Source organism: Calliopsis andreniformis, chromosome 9, assembly GCF_051401765.1.
Source record: "Calliopsis andreniformis isolate RMS-2024a chromosome 9, iyCalAndr_principal, whole genome shotgun sequence".
NCBI lineage: Eukaryota > Metazoa > Arthropoda > Insecta > Hymenoptera > Andrenidae > Calliopsis > Calliopsis andreniformis.
In genome coordinates this window covers 19,873,323-19,897,537 of record NC_135070.1, presented here as the reverse complement: position 1 = coordinate 19,897,537, position 24,215 = coordinate 19,873,323, and the positions used below count along the sequence as shown (strand labels likewise).

Here is a 24,215-nt window from a genome sequence, read left to right as displayed (position 1 = left end):
AAGAAAGACCATTCTGTGCACTTTATTTTCGACGTTACTTCGACTTACACTTCACTACAGTTTCTACAGAAATCTTCGATTCTCCTTGGCCCTCGAAATCTCCTTGGTTCCCACGGCCGAAGTGTCAGAAGTAGGTGGAACGCGAACTTCGCGAAAGCAGTTCTCGCTCCGAATTAATATCCTGAGAGACGGAGGTTCGGATGTTTTCTAAGACGGCGATAGTTAAACGGCGGAATTACCGAAACTAGGCTGTGACGAGAGCTTAGGGAGAATTAAGTTTGGAACGACGCTGAGCTAGAAACCGTGACGGCCGAGCGCACGTGCAAACGTTGGTAATTAACTGCACGTCGGCCTCCCCTTACCCCTCCCGTCGCTGGGGGACGTAGAGGGAAATTAAATGTCTTCCACGAGACGACGAGTGTACATGCATTACACGCCGAGATCCGAACGAGGACACATTAAAATCGCGAATCTTAATTTCCTCGTTTGGACCTGGGATCCTTTGAAACGTTCCGGTTGATTATGTTTCCATTTCAGAGACGGAGCTACGGGATATGGTAAACGAGGTGGACCAAGATGGAAACGGTACCATCGACTTCAATGAGTTCCTGCAGATGATGTCGAAGAAAATGAAAGGCGCCGACGGAGAGGACGAGTTACGCGAAGCGTTCAGGTAAATATTGTTTTTTCTCTTGGTATTCTTTGGTGGAGATTTTTAGAAATATAAGACACGACAATTTTTGGGTTCCAGAGTGTTCGACAAAAACAACGACGGCCTGATCTCGTCGAAAGAGCTGCGACACGTGATGACGAATCTCGGCGAGAAGCTCTCGGAGGAAGAGGTCGATGACATGATCAAGGAAGCCGATCTGGACGGCGACGGGATGGTCAACTACGAAGGTAATTCGTTTCTTGAGACTCTACAGTATTACCAAACAATATAGTAACCTAATTCTGGGATCGTTTAAAAAGTTATCGCTGGCGACATCGTGAAGTTCCTTGGCGCCGAAAACTAATTGCTATCTTAAATAGAATGTAGCGCGGTCGAGCTTAACAAGCTTGGTTTAATGCAGAATTGGCTAGTACCGCGTAAAATAGCTCACTTCTGACTATAGTTGAGTGTAATCGTGCTTCGAGACCGAGAGTCGTGTCTGCATGGAACGTAACAAAACGTGGAACATTTTCTTAGAAGCAATTCTAGAGATGACACAATAGATACCAGATATATATTCGCGTATTGATGCTTGGAACCGACTCTATGGAAACGTTCCACATTGATGCTAACATCTTCCACGTATTAATAATTTTCCCCTGCAATGAAACGGTCCATCCACAGAATTCGTGACAATCCTGACGTCGAAGAATTAGTTCGGTGGCCGTTGGTCGACGCGAAGCTACGAAGCTGCCGGAAGTCTTCGTCGAAAAATAAAATAAAGTTCGTGAAGTTCCTCCTCGAACCTGTAAGATGGTCGTTCTTTCGTGCCCCCATCATCGAAGACACCTCCAGAGAAGTGGATAACGAGGATTGCAGGCAAAAGTGCGCGAAGGAAAATCTGAGAACATGTTGAAGGATCGCGGAAGAATGTCGAGTTATAGGAGGAAGACATTTTCGGCGCGGAGCATTCCTCCCCATGCGAGGGTAAGTGATGGAAGACAGTCGAAATAATGTCTCTGGTGGTGGGGTGACGGGTGACTTGGCAGGATTTCCAAAAGAAAAAAAGGAAATGCGCGAAGGAGAGCGACTTCCGCAGTTGCACACGCATACACGCATACACACCTCGCTCCTTCGAGTTAAATTTACGAATCTAAGCTAGGCGGAACGACATATGTGCGTGAAAGACGAGTGAGGTGCTCGCTCCCGAAACAATCAACTGAGCTTTGTTTAGCGTTTACCTACCTACATACCTATACTCTCTATTAATGCTCTAAAACGTCGTTACTGGTATATCGTTAGGAACCGATTCTTCGTCATTCTTCGCCAGGCTCATTTGCGTGATATTTCTCACACCGTACGTCTCTAGAATCGTCCGATAGCGGATTGTCATGGCCTAAAACGTACTCGAAAGTGGCGCAGCAGTATTGGCGCGATATTGACAAGTCATTGACTAGAGATGACCAAGGCAAGAGTGATATACTATCAAGATAATATTGGGTCAATACTGGCGAGCTTGAAGAGCTGTGTTTTTGCGTATCTTGATCCGTGATCAGACGATCGGGACACCTATCATCCCTTTCACTTCTATCGATCGGTATTGTTCCTCCAGTTTCGTAGATTCGCTTACAAACGAGACAAACCCTCCGTGACTTTCGCTAGCTGTCAGTCAACGCTCTGGCCGCGGGACGTGACGCGCGAGATAGCTCTATAACGATCTGTCTTCAAATTTAGATGAATGTCGTTGGCAAGTAGATTAGCTCTAACGATGATGTACTCGTGGCAGAATTTTTAGAAAACCTCCGCTGCGCGGCGGCGTGCCAAGACGGCCGCCGGCGGGTGAGAATCAAAGCGAGCCCAGTAGCCGGTCTTTCCTTAAATGTATAACGCCAGTAGTTCTTTCATCCCTTTGCACTTCGATCTTTCTGCGTGCACAGTCGACCAGCAGCTCCGATCTGTTTCTACCCTCTTTTACGCGTACTAGATACCAAATGTTGCACGGTGAAACCGACACAAAGTTAATACAGAAATTGTAGAGTCATTTTGAAACGGGTTCCATGTAGTACATTTAGGAAACTTCTCATTTCTTACAAGGTATATCGATAAGCAGCGTTGGTATGAATTTCGGTGTGCTTGAAAGGCATGCTTGAAGTAGCATACACCAAACATTGCCAGTGCCCGGGAGACATACTTGGAGTGCAAAGGGTTAATCGACGATCCCGTGTTTTTGTACCCGATGTTCCTCGGCGGAATTTCTCGTGACCGTGCACACCGGCGTTGTTGTTAGTCATGATGATCCTCTCATCCTGTGTCAGCCCTCCCTAACACCAAACACCGTCCACCTGTAAAACCTCGACATTCGACATACCACCTATACCCACGCTAAACTGTACTAATACGCATCGTGCACCCCCTTAGGTCCTTAATAGACAAGAGAAGCCACAGCCGTAGGTCGCGATAGAGGATAGCTGAGTTAGCGCAATAGAGAAAAATACATACACGTAATAAATGATGCATTATACACGTACCCTATTATATATGACCTATACATGGTGTTGCTACCGAAAGATACTTGAGGTAACCTTATTATGGATATTCATATATATATATATATATTTAGTATATACTTATATACATACATACATACGTACATATATATTATATATACATATACACGTTAGTGACCGTACGTCGGTGGTATACTGGCATTGATATTTTTATGGTTTTAAACGAACAAAAAAAAATGATGAAAAAAATAATGCAACAAGAACAAGTATTAGTGTCAGAGAGAACGAGCGCGCGAAAGGAAGAGAGAAAGATAGAGCGAAAGTGTGAGAGTGAGTGAGAAAAAAAGGGGGAGTGAAAGAGACCGAGAGAAAGGACAAGTGGCTGGTTGATCGAAGCGCGGAAGAGAAATGGGTGTACATAGCGAAAATTATTCGGGCGGGAGAATGGGGGAAGCGGGATGAAAAAAGGGAAATACTGTAAAAGAGCTCTTAAGCGTGTAATAAGGGACGATTTTGGTTCGTCCTTAATACGGAGCGTCGATAAGCGGCGACTGAATACGTCGGGTAATGTTGGTCACACGAAGCGGTGATTTCATAGAGGACACATACACACATACGTACATACACATAGAGATAGACAATAATTTTGTTCTTTAGTTAGGTAACACGCATATAGATTGCGTTGCTCGGCTCGATCGCAAAGTGAGGTACGAGTAATGACATGATTCGGAAGTGTCGAATGGAGTTTGAAGTTTGTGGAAAGAATCTCACGAAAATCAACGTGCTTACCTAACATTGTGATCGTTCTTTATGGTTGCTTCGCGCCCCTGATTCGCGATTTAAAAATATTTCATTCTCAAAAAAAAATAGTACTGAGGTACTAATAGTGTCTTTAACTTTTTTTATTCGGCGCAACGCAAGCCTAAGAGCAACGTACTTTCAAAGCCGCGGGCTGTGCAACTATGGGGAGGGTACGCGAGATAACGCGCAGACATGCCAGCAAACGTTCAAACGAGACGCTTCGACACTAAAAAAGAGCTCGACAAATCGACGCAAAAAATATAAAAAATAGTAATGTATAACGTCCCGAAGACAATATCTTTAACGATTTTATTAAAGAAAGATAATCGAGATTTACCTCGGGAGAAGGCCTACGTTTTGCCACGTGTGTCCGACAAGATAGATTGTAGAAAGATTGCGTGGGGGGAGAGTAAGATAGAGAAACGAGGAGTTTCATCGATGCAGGAATCACGAGAAAGGTGCTGTTCTTTAGCTTAGACCTTACCACTTTCTTTTACAATCCATCCCTCTGCTTTTGCCTCACCGAATCACCTGCACCTTTCGTTATAATTCACTTCTTCGAATCTTATTTGATAGATATCCCTACTCGTTTCGTTCAGAACACACCGAATAATACTCTATACGTTTGTTGGAAGATGAACAGGCCAGTTCATTTGGATTTACGACAACTAATGCACGATATTTCACTGCACCCCATGAGTTTTCGGTTCCCCTCGTTTCACGTTGACTAAAGCGATAAGATTATTCGACGAACACTAGAACACAAGTACAAGATATCGTCAATACACCTGTATGTACATACGTCCCTCCCAAAGTGTCTCGCGAACGAACCGGAGACCTCGTATTCCGCCCTTGTTATATGAGGCGTTAGTCGAACACGCGGAGGACTATGGTTAGATCCTCTCGAACGCATCCTCAGTTCGCAACGCGACACTCAAACGCACACTTTGTCACGCGCGCTTGTAATAGGTACCTATCTCATTAATCATAAATCACGCGGTTTAGCGAGGCCTCCGGATCAGTGAGCGATTCTTAAATCAATTATACATAGAATTCCGTTCCGCGGATGCAGGAAGTCCCTTTGGTTGAACCTTATTGCGCAGGGCTGCTCCTCAATACAAATTATATCAATAGATGATACTGTGTGAAGTGACGATGTACAATCTTATTAGGTGTGAGCTGCGAAACCTATGGAACCAAGAAGTTTGACTGTGGAAGGGTAGAAATTTGAATGCGTGTACGTAGTAGAGAAGAGATATGCAAGGGGCCCACTGTTGAATGGCACTGTGAAGACTGTTGCCAAAGGGTAGGTACAAGGGACAGCCCTGCCGAAGTTATCGTTGATCAATCCCCTACCGAAAAGTATTTTTATAGAATACTCTTCGTGAACAGATATCCTATGATACATACGGCATCGCATTATATTATATTCTATATATTCTATTATATTATATTTACGTGGTCGTATACGCGCGAGTACAAATCGTATATCGTATCGTATATCGTTCTACTCTGCTGGCAGATTTCATTGTAATCATTACAACCGCGTCCGCGAGGACGCACGTTCTACGATACGGCAATTACGCGTCAAATTGATTACAGTAGACGTCCTTTTTACGAGGGTACCGCAAGTCTTCCTTTCGATCTGCGCTGTTCGAGGCTCGAGGACGACGTTTGAGGATGTAAGTTTCACGGCGTACTTACGGCGATCGGGTCGTGTCCTTAGACACAGATGTCGCGTCGCTTGTTTTACACATCATTCTTTCCCGATAGAGTTGCTCAAGTCGATACATATTTCCATGATAAGTTTTTTGATAACCGAAGCGTCGGAGCGTTGTTGATTCGTCTACTAATCGCGTGGATCTGTGGGTCAGAGCCGCAATGAGGAAAGCACTCGAAGACTAAGATACTCAGATCGATCAAGCTCTCCTACTTTGAAACTTTGCAGGGGATTCGAATTTATTAAAATGAAAATTAGTCTTCGCTTGTTTTCTCCGTATCCAGTATTGATCCTTTGCTACTAACAGAGTATCAGAACGAGACGGCAACGTGAGATGTTCGAGGTAAACGTGTACGCTTGCGTGAACTTGTTTCCACATTTAAGATAACTAAATAGTTCCGCTTACGTCGTCGAAAGTGCACAGACTGCGAGCTGATAGCCATGACGCATAGAAATGTCGACGATCCATCCAAAGTGGAAATTAGTGTCGAAATTAGCATAGGGTCTTTTTAAGATTATCCCAAAAGTGGCTCACATATATTGCCCGTAACAGTCGACGTTATTACAAGGTTCCAGGAATATTTTCATCCTTCTTCTTGTTCAATCTTACACGTTTCACTATCGTAAGCTAAGGTATTTCCACTTCGGATGGCTCTCCAAGTTTCAACCGTGTCATCGTAAGAGAACTTGAGATACGCGTGCTCGTGGCTGGTTTCGAGAGCGATTTCGACCCGACAAAGACAGATCGTGTATGATCAAGAACAGGGGAAATGAGAACTAGTTGATATCAAAGAAGCCGAATGATGCAAAGGTAATCAAATAATTCTATGTACCTACATTGCTAGATGGAGAAAACTTGATTAACTTAGATGTATGGTAATTGTAATTGTTGAATAAGCGTAACTATGTTGTATTAATCACGAGGACGTCTGGGGAAACTGTCCTGGAGAAACGATCGATTATTTCTTAGTGATAATCAAATATATATGTTTTACATCCATTGGCTGGCGTGAAGGTATCCGTGGCATCGCATTCAAATCGGGGATGCGACTCAGATGATAATGGGAATCGATCGCGCGAATTATTTGCAAAAATCGGCTGATACGATGCGTTCTGATACCAATTGCATCTGAAAAACTCACTGGGACCGCTGATATTGATCAGGTTGACGTGGACAGCGTCAGAGACTTCCGAATGATGCTCGATCATCGTGAATCTGTTGATTTGCTGAGATTTCTTTCAAATTCATGTTTCGCGTTCGAAGGTGGATACGGCGTGCATGCGTTCGTGTTCCTTCCGAGATTCCTGAGAAATACTTTAACTAAAAAAGTCATAAAATTTCGCCTTACCTTCAATCTTTCATCCAAAGACTTAAAGGAGATCTAATTTTGCATGAGTCAACCCTGTGATAAGATTTTTCTTGCAGAACCCTCTTGCAAACTATCTTCCTTGAGTGTAGAAGGAACACGATCGAAATTCTAATCATGTCGTATCTCGTCGATAGCTTCTTCCCTCGCGTTCACTTGCTCTATCGCTATCGCAACCTTTCCTCGGTTTGCCTAACGCGAATCGGTCTAACGTAGTAGCATCGCAAGTAGGCAATACGATATAATATCGTTGACATTCGTGCGACCGAAACAGAAGATGATATGTCAAAGAATAATTATAACATAATAAGAAAACGTCTTTCATTACTTTATTAAACGATCGCGAGTACAAGTCGTGTTAGTTAAAAGAAAAAGGGGGGGTGGAGGAAAAGCGGGGAAGGAAATATATACGTGTGTTATCCGTGTATAAGCAAGTCAAAGGGAGAGCCCCCCGATAAGTCTTTGGTTTTTCGTGGGGTGCAAATGTGCAATTGTAGCGGATACGGCGCGGAGACGATGATAAGCGTGTTAACATGTAATAAAAGTGAAAATTATCTTTGAGAGGTATTAAGAAGAAAAACAAAACAAATAGCGTAAGCACTAAGTGAAGCGTGGTTACATCCAGAGATATCGCACTGTGAATGAGAGTATTTATATTTTTACTTGAGAAAAAAACTATGGTTACGAGTAACGTTTGTAACGTCTAATTCTCATCCGGTTAAGGAAATGTTTGTAACATTATTTTTCTAGAGCATATATCGAAACGGTTATTGTTGTGTTATGACGAAACGTGCTCTCAAGCGAAAGGCAGGCGAAATTCACTGTAGATGCAGTACGTATTACATTTACCCCTTGCTAGCATTTCGTTACGATTTATTACTTCATCACCCTTGCGATTTCTCTATGCGTTGTATAGTTGGACGTATAAATAGCTGCTGCGAAACGTTTCTATACTGTCGCGGGGTGCTTGAGAGACATGTGCACACGCGATGCAACCGATGTGTTTCTCGCGGTGTTCATTGACGATTTTACTGCTGTAAATATTGTTTGTTGTGCCTAAGTTCGCGAGAAAGCGCGCAGATTTGTATAAGGAGAACCAATGAAACAATTGATAGCCACTGTTTATCGTTTCTACACGATTTTCTCTCGACCCTCTCTTCTTTTCTCTGAAGTACCTTACGTTAGTAAACGAATTCGTTTTATTGAGCTAAGATATATTTATAGAAATCTTTGTAGACTCTTATAGAGGACGGTAAAACTGGCTATCAGTACGGTACGGCAGAAAGAAAAGAACATTACAACGAGAGAGAAGTTTGTTCGCAGAAAGCAATTAGGAGAAGGGAGACTGAGAAAGAAGAAAAAGACTCTCTCGTTTAGTGATCGTGGAATGTTCTTGAACTTTTCTGTCGATCCACTACAACCATATTCGTTAAAAAGTTCCTTTATACCTTGGAAAATGATATTCCGTTCTCTAACTACGGTACCTGCGATTGAGAAGAGGTTTATACTCAGATCTGCTCCACTCACGTTTCGTCGTAAGGTGGAAAAAACCAAAAATAAAACTGGAAGTGCTGGAAACTGTGGCGAGAGTGCAGTATGTATGGTGTTAGTTGTATGATGAAACCATGTTACGTGTAATGCTATGTCCTGTAAGATTAGAATACAACATAAAACACAAAAAATGGTAATGGCGTGTACTGCTGGAATGTAATACATGTATCAAGTTACCCCCAAATACAGCCATTTTATAATGGACATTCTTCCGTCGTCTTTTCGTTGGCTGTTTATAACAAGAGAAACAATAAAGAGAACGCAAAAGTTAAAATGTTATTACAACCACTAATATAAATTGAAAGCAGAAATATAAAATACCTTCCTTTCCCGCCTTCAAATATTTAAATTTTCAATTTTTTTTAATTTATTGGTTCCAGTAGATCAATATTAAATACTCCAAGTGTCTGACTTAGAAATTCTTTATTTAACAGAAAAATTAATACCATCATCCGTACAAATTAGCTTCTTAGGAGTATCTTAGCGCTAGTATCAATACGAAAAATGTGTCCTCGCTATTATTTACCCCTATTATTCGTTCAAATATCCAGAAACGCGTCAATCCTAAAATACTTTGCCCAAGAAGCGAGATATTCCTACAGCCAATTTCAAATTCGCGCTTGGTCTCGCGCCTGTGGATCATTCACAATCGAACGCAATCGATAGTTTGCGCACGAGTTTCCCGCGCATCATTGTGCTCAACTTATACCCGGTTTCGAACGTGCACGCGACCACAATTTTCCATCATGTTGTAGAAAAAACGCTTCGGGAACGAGTAATTACAATGTATCAAAAGGTGACAGCCTTCAGAAGAACTCGTTAGCATGGCCTCGTTGATGAATCGAGCAATTAAAGTGACGCGGGACATATCAGACCGTTCATACAGCCATGGTGTATCAGCAGTACATATTTGGTAATGTAAAACTTAAACTTCAATCACCACGAGACGATATATTACAATAATTCGCCTATAAGTATAGTATTTCTTATTTCGTGTTCGTTCTTCCTTAATATTCTAGTATGAGTCGTGTTACATTATTGAAATACAATTTCTGTAACCGTGAATATTGACACTGGGAGATTATTATAATCTCGGCATTTGCTCATGATTTCGTGTTACGAGTTTCCTAACCACTTTCTCTTTGTATTCAGTAGGAAAGAAAAGTTAATTATAAAAAAGCACATGTTATGTAAAAATAGAATAAAGTCTACTATTTCGATCGCGAAACCTCTACGAAGGTTCTGATTTTATGCGTGAATTATGCAGAGTTGATTTTTACAGGTTAGAGTTTCGATAAATGTACATAACATTTGGTAGAGGCATGAGATTTTACGCTGGAATTATACATATGTGTATATGTATATATATATATATACTTTTTTTTAAATTATTTAGTATGAAATTGACCGCGAAGATTTCTTTCCGTCTAAAATATGCTAAATAAACAATTTAATTGTACAAGAATACTGTATAAATAACTAAACGAATATGTTAGACGTGCGTATTACGTCGTTATTATTTGATTTAATGATACGACGGGTTTGAGTTCCATCGCTGTGAGATAATTAACGAATTGCAGAAACAGAATTATACAAATCTTAATATTTCGACGTATTTTAGCTATACACATCATTATAATTCATCCCTGAGTAACGTGTACCTGTTTTTGCTAGGCGCGAGTTTTTTGAATGTAGACTCTGGTGGAGTTGTAGGCACCTTTATTTGTCCAATCACTTGTTGCACTTCGTTACTAGAGTCTGGCCCATAATGAAACTCCCGATGCAGCTTTCCTGAGTATAAATCTCTCAGGAAACTCTTTAACTTTCCTTCTACATGAATATCATGGAAGTTTGGGAACAGGTACATATGTCTAAAGCTATCTATAGCAATTAAAGGCAAATCTGATGGTGTCTTTCCTAAATGATGGAGTGGATGTGCAAATTTGAAACCATCAGCAGTTAAGAAATTGACATTTTCTGAAATGAAAATTAATTTTTATAGATTTCATATACTGTAATATGTAAAAACTAATAGTACTTACGTTTTTCATCTATTAATGTCCTTGTGACTACATCTTTGTACATTTTAACACTCTCAACATCATCTGGAGCATGAAATAATATAAGGAAAGGTAAACCTTCCTCTGTTAATTCCTCTGCATTTTCAAAAGTAATCTCTCTAACAAGGGGCACACATTTCTCTTGTGCCCAAACATTCAGTTCATCAAAATTACGTAAACTTCCTTTGTACGTCTCATCCTCATCGTTAGAAAGTGCCTTATCTGATCGGAAGACAATAATAGGTTCTCCTGGAGGATGCATTGCTTGGCTGGCATTCCTAATTAATTATTAAGCGATGAATATTTATCTCCCAATTATGAGTTTCACACCCATCAAATAAAGATATAATGAGAAATACATACAAACAATTCTATCGCAAAAAAAGAATATTGCAACTTTAAAAAAATGTACAAGGCAGAAAGAACACTCATTTTATCTTAACATCTTACTTACAAAAAGTGAAAATGCTCTCCAAATTCACAGTTTTGAGCTGAGCAAGTGCTTGTTAGAGGAAATAACATCAATTACAAACTTTTCCATAAAAGGATTCAATAAGTTTTGTTAGTAAATGTGAATAGTGTTTTAATTCAATAAATAAACCATGCTTACCCAAAACCAACATGGAATTGACAGTCATCTTTCAGGTTGGTAGCAACCCTCCTGAACATCTCATATTCAGGAACATCCTTCCTATCGAAGTATCCAATAATCATTCGTTTTTTATCATCTAAATTAGTTAATTCCTTTAGGTCATAGAATTCCTTGATTGGATCTTCCAGTTGTTTCTTAATAAATTCCTCAAAAGCTTCCACAGATCTCTGGCCTCTGTATTCCCTTTTAGTTGGTTGACCATTTCTTATAACTTTCAATGTTGGATATTTGGTAATGTGAAACCTCGAAGCAATGGAGGCTGAAATATAATTTCCTGTTTAGTAAGCGCATATCTTATCTCTTTGTTTATGCTGCATTAATTCTCAGTTCTTGTATGCACACTTTTATTATTTTTTGGCTTACTTACATTCCCTGTCACAATCTACTTTTGCCATCACTACTTTCCCTGGTTCAGGGAAAGCACTCCTTATCTTAGTTGCAGCTTCTTCAAAAATAGGGGCTAATAAGTTACTAAAACGGCACCATTGTGCGTAAAAGTTTATAAATACCAATTCATTTGATGCTGAAAGGAACAAACAGAATCATAATATTTACGATTCGTCACTAGGTCATTGAAAATTATCTACATCGTTTTTTTTTGTTATCGCATAACTCACCAAGCGTCATATCTATATTTTGTTGAGTAAGCGATACCGCTCCTTCATTCGCATCATTTGCTAAATTGTTTGGCAAAAACGCCTAAAAAGTGAAAAAATTTTATATCATTCATTATTAATACGTGCAGATCATTTACAGAGTTTCGAAATGTGTTACGGACCACCTACACGTGTACTGTCGAATTGTTGACACCTGACATATGGGTGTGAAAATTTAATGGTCAGTAAATAAAGTAAGGCAATAAAGTAGTGTTGTTAATTATATTTTTATTTTCCGGTATGGTCTAGTAGGACGTGTCACTTCCGCGACGTCACACATGAAATATTTTTTCGATTAATTTTCGACCTGACAAGAGTTTGTAACGATTCAAATTTCTTTAGAAAAGTGTTTGGTGCACTTATTTTTGAGGTTAATTCTGGTGTACGTGTATAGGTTATGCCGCTTTATACAGCATATGTAAGTCCAGTAATGTCAGAATTTGTCCGTAGTTAGTAGGCTCTAATAGCGGGAAACGGATTTTCTGGAACTCGTAAGTTCTCAAATACGTGTCATCGAATGTGTTGATGGCGGTTTTCAAAAATCCGTGTCACTTGACTTTTTGTTGACAAAACGCCATCATTTGCAATTTCAAACGTTACTCACCAATAAACAGGCAAATATAATTACTTTGAAGTCCAAAATATCACAAAAGACCAACATCTTGTGATCTGAAAGTATAAACTTGATCAGGCAACAATTTTTTGAATAACCATCAGTAAGCAGCTGCCTCTGCATCAAATGCCACGAATCTGCTGTAAATCGAAGCCTAGGGAAATATCATCGAGACATCGATTAGTCAGTGAAGGCACAGCGATGCGTAAATTCTCTATGAATCCACACTCCTGTTCGTTCCTCTTTATCTACACCTTATACTATTTCTTATTCGGTTCTATTCTAGTTCACCTGATCACGTGGCACCTTGTTTTGATTCTTTTCACTAGTAACTAGTTAGATTTCTAGGGAATTTTGTCTCGCTGCTCCTTAGAATTCCCTATAGCCACCCAATAGTTACCTTTCACGTTTGAGCACGTGATACTCCATATTTCCTAGGCCGTTTGAATCTTTAGCGGGAAGTTTGAAACCTCTACTCTACATTAGCGATTGAAACATGTTCTAAAAAGATTACAGAGTAATAGTATCTACTTTACAGCACAACACTTCTATAGAAAGCTTATTTACTTTTTCCTGCACTTCGGTAACGGTGAAATTTACCGTTCATTGTCCTTTCGGAGCACAAAGAAAATATCGCCAGTATTTTCCAAGAGCACAGGAAACATTTCTGACCGCAGAACGAATTCTTATAAAGAACCAACCATAGACAGTGTCATAAAACAATTATATTCCGTAATCTCCGTGAAAATTTGTACAATTATCCTCGCGGAATTCAAGCACGAGGTTGATTTACAATCTTCGGCCAAAAGGCATAAGCATCAGTGATGCATATTGCAAACCTGGAACGGTTCAAGGGGCTGTAGGAGATCTTGAAAGACATTTTGGTGAAGGAGACCGCTAGGATCTTCCCGTTCACAACCGCAGCTCGTTTAACATTCGAACTTACCCTTTTTCCCTTGACAATCGAAGAACATGGGCTGCACGATAAAGGAGCAACTGTTTCCCCAACCGCAACAGAACTTACCTGCCAAAGGGCACCGTCGCGGAAAGTGCAATAAAACAATCATACATCCGTAATCTCCGTGTAAAAGCGAATTACTCGACGGAAAAGGAAGTAACAATGCCTGGACACTGAGTATCGTGTTATGGCAGCACGACCATGACTTCATGGAATCCCTCCACTGCCCGACGAAATTTCAATGTTCAGGTACACCTGGATGGATCTTTGGTCCTCAACGATATAATCCCCATTGAACGAATACGAGGTCCTCCCTGGCCACCAACTCCAACAATAATTTATGACCACACGAGCAGAGGCTGCAGCGAAGCTCTCGAACGGGGTACGCTGTCGTGTAAGCCACGGCTTAACCGTAATTTACAACGAAATCCAATTTTCCCGATTCTACGTTTATTCTGCGGATCTCCTGGACCGTACCACTGCCTTTCTTTCATAGAGCCATCAAGAACTTAAGTTCCCCTGTACTGTCAATGAATCCCGACCTACTTCAAACACGATATTTCTGTCACACAGGAGTTACATTATTATGGATTTCGATTCTAAATGTAAAATCTTGTCCGTTCAACAAAATTACTTTACATAAATATTCCTAACTCTATGCTAAAACTAAATTACTCCGAGTCAAGCAGAACGTCCTCCCTCCGTTCCAAGACATACATAACTCAATAAACTTTGTGTCACTTGTTTAACTTTCTCCTGTATATGGCGCAGTATTACTACTCGCATTGTTGCGACGAAAAGTGTTCGATGCTCCAGTGAATTGTGTCGAGTTAAACGCGTTCGTTCGACACAAGTTTCCGCCAATAGCGCTGGCAGGATGACAGTCGGGATGACTTTGAGCTCATAGGGACCATTATGCCTTTGCGTCGCCGACGTTTTTAGTCCTCTCCGCGGGGGGTTGAACTTCGAATGTGCCGATGTCAATCTCGTGTCTGAAAGGTCCATCCTCGCGTCCATAACAGCACGTCAAACATCCGTCGATCGTTTCTGATGGCAGCAATGATATTTCGCGATGGAATTTTCAGCAGCTCGCGACGCAAGCTCAGACAATTAGTGCGTGGCCTGTTGAAGAAAATCAAGGATATGATAGATCTAAATTACCTTGGACACGTTACGGTGACACTTGTTCCGCCAGAGCATCGGCGTTCTTTGACATTGGATCGGTCGCGCCGCTGGATACTGGTCGAACAAACGAGCCTGTTGAAAGATAAAACCACACAATGCGCCACAGGACTTCTGCACGTTCTACAATATTTCCCTTCCGAGAAAAGTCACTGACGCGAGTTCGAGGGCGGCATTGACTTTGCCGCGACAAAACGCGCCGACTTTTCGGTTAAAAAAATATAGGCTGGTGCCGACGGGAGCACTGCTCGAGGTATATCCTGAGTCTATCGAAGTTTCAGATTCGATCATTTAATTTAAATTTTATTCATCCCTCTATTTCTAAGAGGGAGTGTTCTAAGAGGAAGAAAATGTCTTTTTTTGGTACATCATTTACGAAGTCGAGCGAAAAAATTGTAGCCGGCCAAAAGATATCCGCGAAGTCGTTAATTTTATATCAAAGACCTTTTACGAGCTTACCTGGAAGAAGTGGTAGGTCCACGACGAGGATCTGGAAGGAAGCAATTATCCATTTTAATTCCTCGTTGACTTGACATGGGGTATACACGGATGTGCAGGACTGTTTGATCAGTCCCGGCCATCCGCGGTCGTTTCGGTTTCTCCTGATTCGTTCTCGGTAGGTTGGCACACAAATCATATATTCAGCCGGCTTGTGGTCCAGAATTCTCCTTCTTCCTTTTAAGTTTCGGCGATCCCCGTGGCCCATATCGGCCCAGGGCCCGCACCCTCGCAACAAAAGCGGCCAGCCGGTACGATTGAGACAATAGAGAAGCCACCACGAGGCTGCTTCCTGCTAATTAAAATCTGTCGGTGAAAGACGAGCCGACGAAGGGTGAACGTCGACCCATTTTTTTTCCGAGCAACCAAGTCACTTTTCTTCGGACCATTCCCTTGGAAATTCAGGCTGTTCATCATGTGCCGTTCGCGCGATTCTTTTCAAGCCAATTATTACCTGACCGGATTAGTCGTTAATTGTGCCCCTGTGTAAAATGCAAGTGGTCGATTGCTGGGCTAACCCTACCCAAATATCGATGATGCTTCTACGAAGCGTTACCTGCGGCTTTAGAACGTACAGCGTCATAATATTTGGTGCAATCCTTTGCCTGATCCAGGATAATACTATATTCCAGGGGTTATCCCATGACCATAAACTCAATTGTCCCCTCCACTCGGGGACGATATTTCCTTCGAGTCAAAAATTAGGCGAACCTTTCCGAAGAATGCCTAGAGAATCCGCTGACAGACGTTGACTCGCAGTTTGACACAAGTGTTACCTTTAATTCGGCGAGATCATAAAGGTCAGGTTACGTAATGAATCCACGTACAATGTGACGGCTTCCTTTGAACTTAGACATTCTCACGGCTTCCATGGTACCCAGAGGTTACCCCATGATCCTCCTTCTTATTCTGCCGTTTCTTTCTTCCTTCTTTTTTTTCGCCTCTTTCTTCTTCAACTTAGACGCAACAGGTCGTATTGTGACGAGGGTGTCATTCCCTTCGAATGGAGTTGGCGGGAGGACCCCTTCGGCTCGATTCTTGCGTCTGTACGACGAAGCACAAATTTATGGACTTGGGACCGACGTTTTAGAGCAGGTACATGCTTCCCCCCTTGTTCTCGCACCTTGCGGATCGTTAGTTCTACCACAGAACGCGTTTTCGGCGCGTTTGATAATTCCAAAACGTATGGGATCCAAGAGAAGAAATGTGATAAACTCGTAAACTCATACAATCACGGTTGACTTACCGTTTATAATGTTAAACCAACAGATCCTTCGCAACCCGATGTTATCAATTATTAACGCCAGCAGCCCTCCAGTTTTTAAACGGCGTGTAACAAATGAATATTGAACAAGACCGAAAGAGGCTCCTCATACGAGACCGTTTCCTCTTCAGGCGAGTGATTAATGATGAAGCACCGTCCTCTGTCCATTTGTTTAAACGTGAAGAGGTCAGAACAACGAAACTGCGCGCTAATGGAGCAGTAGGACGTTATTAGAATCGACTTTATAAGGGCTGTAGATCGTAAACCGAGTTAATTTCATTGTTAATCTTCTAAGAATCGGGGACGTGCTTGGAGAATTGAAATTAGTGTGAACAGGTAGTGTCATAACGCTTTTGTCTGGGGTGTGCAAATATTAGCCATTAACAGCGGATGTTTCCCAAATATTTAACCAATCAGGTAACCGTGAATTAGAGGCCACTCGCTGTTTAACTGGTCTGTTTACGTACAACGATATCCAGCGATCTTTGGCAAACGTTGTAATCTCTTGTTTATACCCTTGTAATCCTAACCCGATTAGTTGAGCGACGTACGAGTTAGCGGGAACAGATCCGACTAATCTTGTTCCGCAGGATGGTTCATGCGATCCGATCACCCTTCAAATAGGCTTTCTTTCCTTACAGGGGAGTCGTGAGCGTCCACGTTACGCCGATCATCGTGTGAAAACTGCAAAGTCTCGCTCCATTAGCTCCGAAGACTGGTCCCATTGTCGGGTCCATTGTCGGGGAACGTGGCCCTCTTCTCCTCTCTCTTTCGTATCTCAGTTTCTCTCTTATCCTCGTCTATCTCGTTTTTTTCTTTCTCCACCTCCGACGTCTTTGCTTCTCCCTTGCGTTTTCCCTCAGATCGAACATAAGTTAGGAACCCATCAAGACTGGGGACCTGCTGATCCCGATGATGCTCTTTCGGCTAGGTAAATCGCGTATAAAATTGACCCGTAGTGAAGTGGAAAAGGTTCGACCATTAATGATGTCTCGACCGACCGTCATCAAGGGTGTCTTGGATCGTTCTAAGATGCTATTCGAAATTTGACGAAACCGAGGGAATGAGGGGGTTTGTGATCCTCTTAGGGAAGGATGGGGATGAAAATTGAGACATTTGTTAATATTATGTACAGTACCTAATTTGATTTGTTTCTGATAATCCTAGACTTACCTATATTTACGACCTCATGGCTGAAATCAAATAAGTTGACTACGCGAGAGCTAATATTAGTGTACATAACAGGTCCCTGCTCGTCACGAAAGTGATTTGGAACCATCGATTCCCAGCAGACTATAAAAGTCTGTGAGTTACGATAAACTCCAGGAAAGCGTTCCCCTTTTTCTCGAGTGTGTTAGTTCTCGTAGGCGATAGCTCATGTTTATGCGCGCACGGACCGTAGGTCCTCCACAAAAGACCGCCGAAAGACTGTTATAGCCCAAGAGAAATATGTTACGAGACTTCCCGTGTCCACTTTCTATAAAATAACGCCGCTGGCCATTCCCTTAACTCGCGGCAACAGCTTCGATCTCTATGCAATCGACGCAGGCCAGGGATGCCGAAAAATCGAGGCTGTTGTTTCACTTGGCTCTTGCGCGCATAAATCCAGGAAAAATACGGGACATCGAGGACCCGTCGATTTCTTATTGCGGACACCCGAAATCTGACCTGCGTCGTCCTTTCCGATTTGCATCGGTCCATCGCCCCTGAATGTCTCCCAAAAATGCGCAGCTTTCGCAGGAACACCGAACGACCCAGCGAATGCACAAAGACCAACTTAACACCCCCGCGGGTACCTCCGTTTACCGATTAGACACACACCACAAGTGCTGTCCTGCTCAGCTCGTTTCTTCCTTATTTCGTCGATGACCGTCGACCTCTTGAACAGCTCCACCGGATGCCCGACTTTTTCGGAAATCTCCAGCTTTGTGTGTGGAAACTGATGAAGTCGCAAGTGAAAGGAAATATATGAAGTTGTAAGTATGATGAAGTGAAGTGTATTAAAGAAGAGATTATAGTTTCAAGTGCTGTAAAACCTAATCCGCATGGGACAGTAACGGTCACTAAATAGCTGTGTTTTATTCAGACATGTTCAGAGCTAATCTCACTGCTAGAGTTTAAGTGTTTTTAACTCGAGACAATATGGGGGAAGATCTCAAGTTTTGCATCGATAAAGAGTAACTGCGTCGAAGAAACGTATTTCCAGAGAAATTCCCATCCTCGGGGGAATCGATCGTCCGCGTGGGAGTACTGTTTACCGGCGGAGCAATTTACCCCTGGCGGAGACGTTAAGCGGCTTATTAGGGGACAATGGCCAGCTCCAGTGGAGGAAAGTGAAGGGTTGCTCTGGGCGTGCCCCCACCTTTCACCCTTCTGCCGCGACACTGTCGCAAGATTTACGACAATGATGCGGTTGCAACGCTACTGGCACTTGCTGGACATGTGTCAGCCAGCACCGTCCAATTTCTATGCTTTTCTTGCTTTCGATGAATTCGACAAACAACGACGAGCCCCCAGAGAGAGTCTGCTTGTGGTCGTTGAGAAATATTCCAGAAGATCGATGGTCTGTTCTGACCGTCTCTTTTTCTGTTTCTCTGCGTACACGTGACGTCAGATGACACTTCCAGCGTACCGGAAATTGATAATCTGTTTCCGGTATGTGGCTGACGCACCGTCCAGACATTTAATATCGCTGCCACGCGCTATCGCCTTTCTCGAAATTGGATGAAAGATGCATAAATACGAGGGAGGAAATATGGACCGGCGATAAGGCTCTATTATTTTTGCGTTGAATTTTAAATCACAGCGGTGTTGTATATAGCAGAGCGAGAGCAGTTCTGTAGATAAGCATGCCCTTCGACTGTACAGATCATCAAGAGAATGTGTCGAGACAAATGGTTTCTTTGAGGCTGAACAAACAAGATTCGAACTGATCTGTGCTTCACTGATTAGAAATCAGTCATTCGTGTATACTTGACACAGCAGCTCCAAAAGCCTTTAGGAAAGCTATCTTTCACAAACGGAGTGGAACGATTTGTCCTCATTCCTTGTACCAGCATTTTGACCTGCAACGGGCTGCTGTCGGTGCATTGTGCGCTCTCTGCAAGGCGCAATAATGGTGGCTATCTGGTGCGGATCGGTAGCGCGAAAGTGTCGTCACCTCGTCCTGCCAATGATCGCTTTACAGCCACCATAAACCGAGACTTTGTGCTGCGCTGTGCAGTTCTCAGTCCTGACCCGTAGGATGCATTGTCAATGCTCCCTTACAGCCTGGACCAGGATCTTTTATGGATTTATGGTCTGGACGTACGCCACAAAGCGTACCTAGAAGCCTTGGGAAAACTGGTGCCCGTTATCACGTGCTTCCGTGGGGTCGTCGCGGGCCTCTCCACGCTTTGATACGCCTTTGCAAATTTCGTCCGCCCCCTTTGGCGTCCATCAAAGGCCCACTAAATACCGTAAAAATTCTACTTTGACTCCTTTCAGTGGACGCCTAGCGTCGTTTGCACCACCAGTCACAAGACCTACCAGGAATTTTGTTATCTCTGCGCAAGTATCTTTTCGAAGTTGTAACTACGGCTTCGAGTTTTCCCGACTGTGAAATTAGAAAGGGTGGACGAATTTTTCAAGCATATTAACCATAATTGTTTCACGGAAGGCGTAACGCAACTCCCACGTACGCACCACGATCCGCGGTCGTATAATTACGCGAATGCGCGCATAGGAAGAACGCGTGCTAGCATGCGTGCACCGAAGTGGTGCGTCGCAAGCGCACAGGACCGCTAATTAAACCCAAATGCCTTATCCACTAATTAAACCCGAACGATTAAGTTTATTCCTCCTGCTGTTACGACGTTTCTGCCGATAATTATTACCTACCAGCTCGACAGCTCCTCGAATCATGGGCGGCCGAATCGCGAAGCAATGATTTCGCCTGGAGCTCGATTGCCGCTTAAACGATGCCGAAAATAAGCGTCCGTCTTATTGGGAGCTCATGGACGAATTCGAGGAATGGTTAGAGATCAAGCTTCATGAAGATTCTTCTTTAACGAAGCTAAATGATGGACGTGAGCTACTTTGCAAAGTGCATCCGTGCAAAAAACTGAATGTCTTAAGCGGTCGATGGGAAATCTTTTGTGATATATCAGTGCATCGCTATTATGAGGTTATTTAATTCCTAACGAGATAAGAATCACAAGAAGATTAAAAAACGCCTACATTCCTCCGCGAATTTCGCTATTAAAAATAAACAATTGTACGTGTCTACTGTAAAAGAAGACGATTTGTAAAAACTGAATGCTCTCGAGAGAGTACCATAGGATTCAGGAAGGCTTTCCTCGGTGGCATGAGGCAGCCCCCAGGGACGACCACAAAAGGTGCGTAGCCTCGATCCTCGATCCTCTATCCTCGGAACGCGGGGTTGATTTATGAGCCGATGGAGGGGAGGGCGCATGCGCACCAGGCAACAGGATTCACTGGGGTCTACCCCCACCCTCCATAGAGGAACCCGGCAGAGCATTCAGCCTCCTCCCTTCTTCGTCGGTTCCTTGTCCACTCGGTTATTAAAACCGAGGCGACACGGTCGGCAACCAGCAATTATCTGGCGAACGCTCGGAGCCGCGCACGCTCCGATCCGCGCACGACTCTCTTCGGTTCCCTCTTCGTTTTCGTTTTCGTTCCGTCGCAACACAGTTACCAGTGATCAAGATTACAGGATTACTTTGTTTCTTGTCCCGTTCTCGCGCACACGTGCCCAAGCATCAGCGGAGGAATAATTGTAGCTGAAGGAAAGAGTTGTGAAGATATTGAAGAAGTGAAGTGATGGCACAAGTGATGCAGTATCAACAGGTCTGTTAATAACAGATTTTCTAGTAATGGAATTGTAGTGTTGAACGCTGAGATACTTTCCGTGTAATCTGTGCGCGATATGTTCATTGAGAAGTGATCTTTTTCCTTTGAAATCGTTTAAGATATTCGGTTTTTTTACCTTTTAAAGGTTCAGAGATTCGACATAGAATATCGACCACAGAGAAAAGCGTTCAATTTTAAAATTCCAATTACAATTTTAATATTCCAATTTCAATTTTGATTCGTAATTACAGATGTGCATGCCGACGATGTCGCCCATGCCAGGCATGACTCCCATGACCAGCATCCCCATGTCGATGCACCAACACACGGCCATGGATTACGGAAGTCCAGGCATTCACTATCAACCGTACAATCACAGTCTAAGCAGTCATCATCTCCAGACCAGTCAACCGAGCTACTGGTATCCAGGATCTACGAACCACAGTCAAATCAGCGAACCATTGACACCACCAGTCTACACGATGCCGAGTGTTGCAACCAGTACAGCATCCTGGACAACTCAAACGCATCTTGCTCAGCCTCAGCTCACGACTATCCCAACGATCCAGCACTACCCTTTGCCACCGAGTCCACCAGAGCTTCCACCCAGCCCACAGGATCACGCTTCCCCTTATCAGTGGCCCCTAACCCCTCCAGCGGACCATCATCTCCTAGCCGTCGAGGAGGCAAGCAAATCTGGCAGAAAGTGTACGAGATGTCGGTGTCCAAATTGCCAAACAGACAGTGGAGCCCAGCTCGGTGTCGACGGGAAGAGGCAGCACGTATGCCACGTGCCTGGATGCGGAAAAGTGTATGGAAAAACCTCTCATTTGAAGGCCCATCTAAGGTGGCACACTGGCGAGCGGCCATTCGTCTGCAACTGGCTGTTTTGTGGCAAAAGGTTTACCAGAAGCGATGAGTTGCAGCGTCATCTTCGAACGCATACTGGAGAGAAGAGGTTCTCCTGTCCGACGTGTGGCAAGAGGTTCATGCGAAGCGACCACTTGACCAAGCATGTGAAGACTCATGAGAACCAGAAGAGGAAGAACTCCGCTAGCAAGAAGGAGTCGAACAAGGAGAATTCGGTGCCCGCGGCGACTACGCAGAACGTATCGCCTACGTATCCCCCAGTCGGCGCCCAGTACACGATGATTTGAAGTTGTGGTGTTGCAGAATGTTTGTAAACCTTCGCGTTCTATTTTGATTGGTGATGCGATGACGAAAGTTTGGGAGAATCGAATTGACGCGATTGGAGGCTACAGTATACGTCTCCGGATTTGTAAATAATTAAATTGCTGCTGAAAGTTCCTACTCTTTCTTGTAATTATTGTACATAGGAAGAAGTTTGTATATATTTTTGTAAAATACGCGCAAAACCTGAAGATTGTAATTAAATTATATAAGATGAGTTAATAGAAGTATGGATAAGCGTTTTTCATGACACATTCACGATCGTTGATTCAACCCCAACTACTCTATAATTTCTCTGTAATGTGTGTCGCCCAAAGATGGGTGTGATCAGAACGAACGTGGATTTTGTACAGGCTGGAGAGTAGATTTACCGTGAAAATTCACATAATAACGAATCATCCCTTGTCGTATATCAGGTTCCTCCCTGACATCTTCCTGTCATACGATACATCGTGAGTCCCGCCCAAGACGCACAATGCAACGTAGGCACTCCAGAGGCCAGCCCTTCGCTGCTCCTCGATCATTTCCTACCTGGCAGGTGTTTTCGATCCAGAAAAAAATATCATTCCAAGGAAACTACCCCAAATGTCTCGACCATCCTTATAGGGTAGCCCATACAAAATAACCCATGTGATTATCTCCGAAAACGAAGGGTGTATTAAAAAACTGTCGACACGAAATGCGTTTAGTTTCAAAAGGGATGTCTTTTTATTGTAAAGTCCAAAAAGGGGTATAATAAAAGCAGTCCAACCACAGTATATACTGTACCTATAATTTCTTCCGCTCCAAAAACCATCGAACAAAAAATCCCATATTTTATACGCCCTTCTCGAAAGAATATCCTCTTTGGCATAAGTCTAAAGATTTTCTCCGTGCATTCGAATCAGAGGGAAATTCGCGAAACTCGTACGGCACTGTGACGGGCCGATTCATTCGTATTCCAGCCAAGAGATGGCTGCACGGTGAATGGAAAAAGCCCGCGTAGCCCCATTAAGGGGGCGGCGCGCCGTAGCCCCGTAGCCCCGGCAAGGATTCATGGCTGGCGTAGAGGTAGAGGCAGAGAAGGCAGACGCGAGGATAGAGGTAGAGGGAAAGCTAGACGGTCGAAGGAGAAAGGGAGACGGCGGAGGAGACGCGAAGAAGCCACGAAAGCGAGATAGCGACCGATGGAGGGGGTTGTCGGGGTGGAAAGGGGGAGGGAGAGGGTTACGAAAGCGAAATAAAAGAAAAAGAGGCAGCCGCGGAGCAAATTATAGGGAAAAATAGGGAGGGACGAGACGGAGGAGGCAGCACAGGCCTCGGTGGTGTGGCACTCGCAGAGGAAGAGGATCAGGTGGATGGGCGGAAGGGTAGGAGGGGAGGAGGGGTGGCGCCACGGCAATTCCAGGCTCACGTTCAACGTTCCCCGCTGGAGTACCGCGGATAGCCGCGAAGTTAGTGCGCAAGAGATTCAAAGAGAGTCCGCAGAGTGACGAGACTACTCGTGTCTCCGGTTCGCCTCGCCTCGCGTGCCCCCGGACCCACCGCGAGGAAGAGGATCGCGCGAAAGACGAGTCGCGGCCGCGAGCCGGACGAATTACCGCGAGCGGACAGAGGAGGGAGGTGGGGGAGAGGGGAAGAGAAAGAAGGACAAGTACACACAGAGAGTACCGCGGCTCTCTCTTACGTGTTACGCGCGGTCAGTGCGAGAGG

The 24,215-nt window shown here is 43.5% G+C and overlaps 3 protein-coding genes across 9 annotated transcripts in view; 2 read left to right on the top strand and 1 right to left on the bottom strand.

Annotated features, from left to right (window-relative positions):
- The window catches only part of LOC143182752 (neo-calmodulin), a 69,878-nt gene extending 68,402 nt beyond the window's left edge, over positions 1–1,476 (top strand). For all 6 annotated transcript variants that reach the window (XM_076383949.1, XM_076383947.1, XM_076383950.1 and 3 more), the window contains 3 exons: positions 538–673; positions 752–900; positions 1,337–1,476. In XM_076383949.1, coding sequence (XP_076240064.1) covers positions 538–673; positions 752–900; positions 1,337–1,368 — 317 coding nt within the window. In that variant the 3' untranslated portion in view covers positions 1,369–1,476. The remainder of the gene's footprint in view (positions 1–537; positions 674–751; positions 901–1,336) is intronic.
- A 7,528-nt stretch (positions 1,477–9,004) lies between these two features.
- Positions 9,005–12,701, bottom strand: Erp44 (Endoplasmic reticulum protein 44). Of its 2 annotated transcripts, XM_076383942.1 has the most exons (7): positions 12,571–12,701; positions 11,928–12,009; positions 11,678–11,833; positions 11,269–11,569; positions 11,113–11,160; positions 10,641–10,936; positions 9,005–10,575 (listed from the first exon to the last, which is right to left on the bottom strand). In XM_076383942.1, exons 1-7 carry the CDS (start codon positions 12,625–12,627, stop codon positions 10,232–10,234), a joined length of 1,284 nt encoding a protein of 427 aa, XP_076240057.1. In that variant the 5' UTR covers positions 12,628–12,701; the 3' UTR covers positions 9,005–10,231. The 2 variants fall into 2 exon arrangements, with proteins under 2 accessions (XP_076240057.1, XP_076240058.1); XM_076383943.1 differs by lacking the exon at positions 11,113–11,160.
- An 8,601-nt stretch (positions 12,702–21,302) lies between these two features.
- Positions 21,303–22,667, top strand: LOC143182751 (uncharacterized). Its single transcript, XM_076383944.1, has 2 exons — positions 21,303–21,329; positions 21,584–22,667. The coding sequence occupies exons 1-2, from the start codon at positions 21,303–21,305 to the stop codon at positions 22,487–22,489; spliced, it is 933 nt and encodes a 310-aa protein (XP_076240059.1). The 3' UTR covers positions 22,490–22,667.
- Positions 22,668–24,215: the final 1,548 nt, after the last annotated feature.

Excerpts from the sequence above, each read along its gene's own strand:
- LOC143182751 (XM_076383944.1), top strand. The coding sequence starts at position 21,303 with ATGGCACAAGTGATGCAGTATCAACAG. Across the intron at positions 21,330-21,583 it reads AAGTGATGCAGTATCAACAG|ATGTGCATGCCGACGATGTC; the intron begins GTCTGTTAATAA and ends TCGTAATTACAG.
- Erp44 (XM_076383942.1), bottom strand. The coding sequence starts at position 12,627 with ATGTTGGTCTTTTGTGATATTTTGGACTTCAAAGTAATTATATTTGCC. Across the intron at positions 11,834-11,927 it reads AAATATAGATATGACGCTTG|CATCAAATGAATTGGTATTT; the intron begins GTGAGTTATGCG and ends TGTTCCTTTCAG. Across the intron at positions 10,576-10,640 it reads GACATTAATAGATGAAAAAC|AAAATGTCAATTTCTTAACT; the intron begins GTAAGTACTATT and ends TTTTCATTTCAG.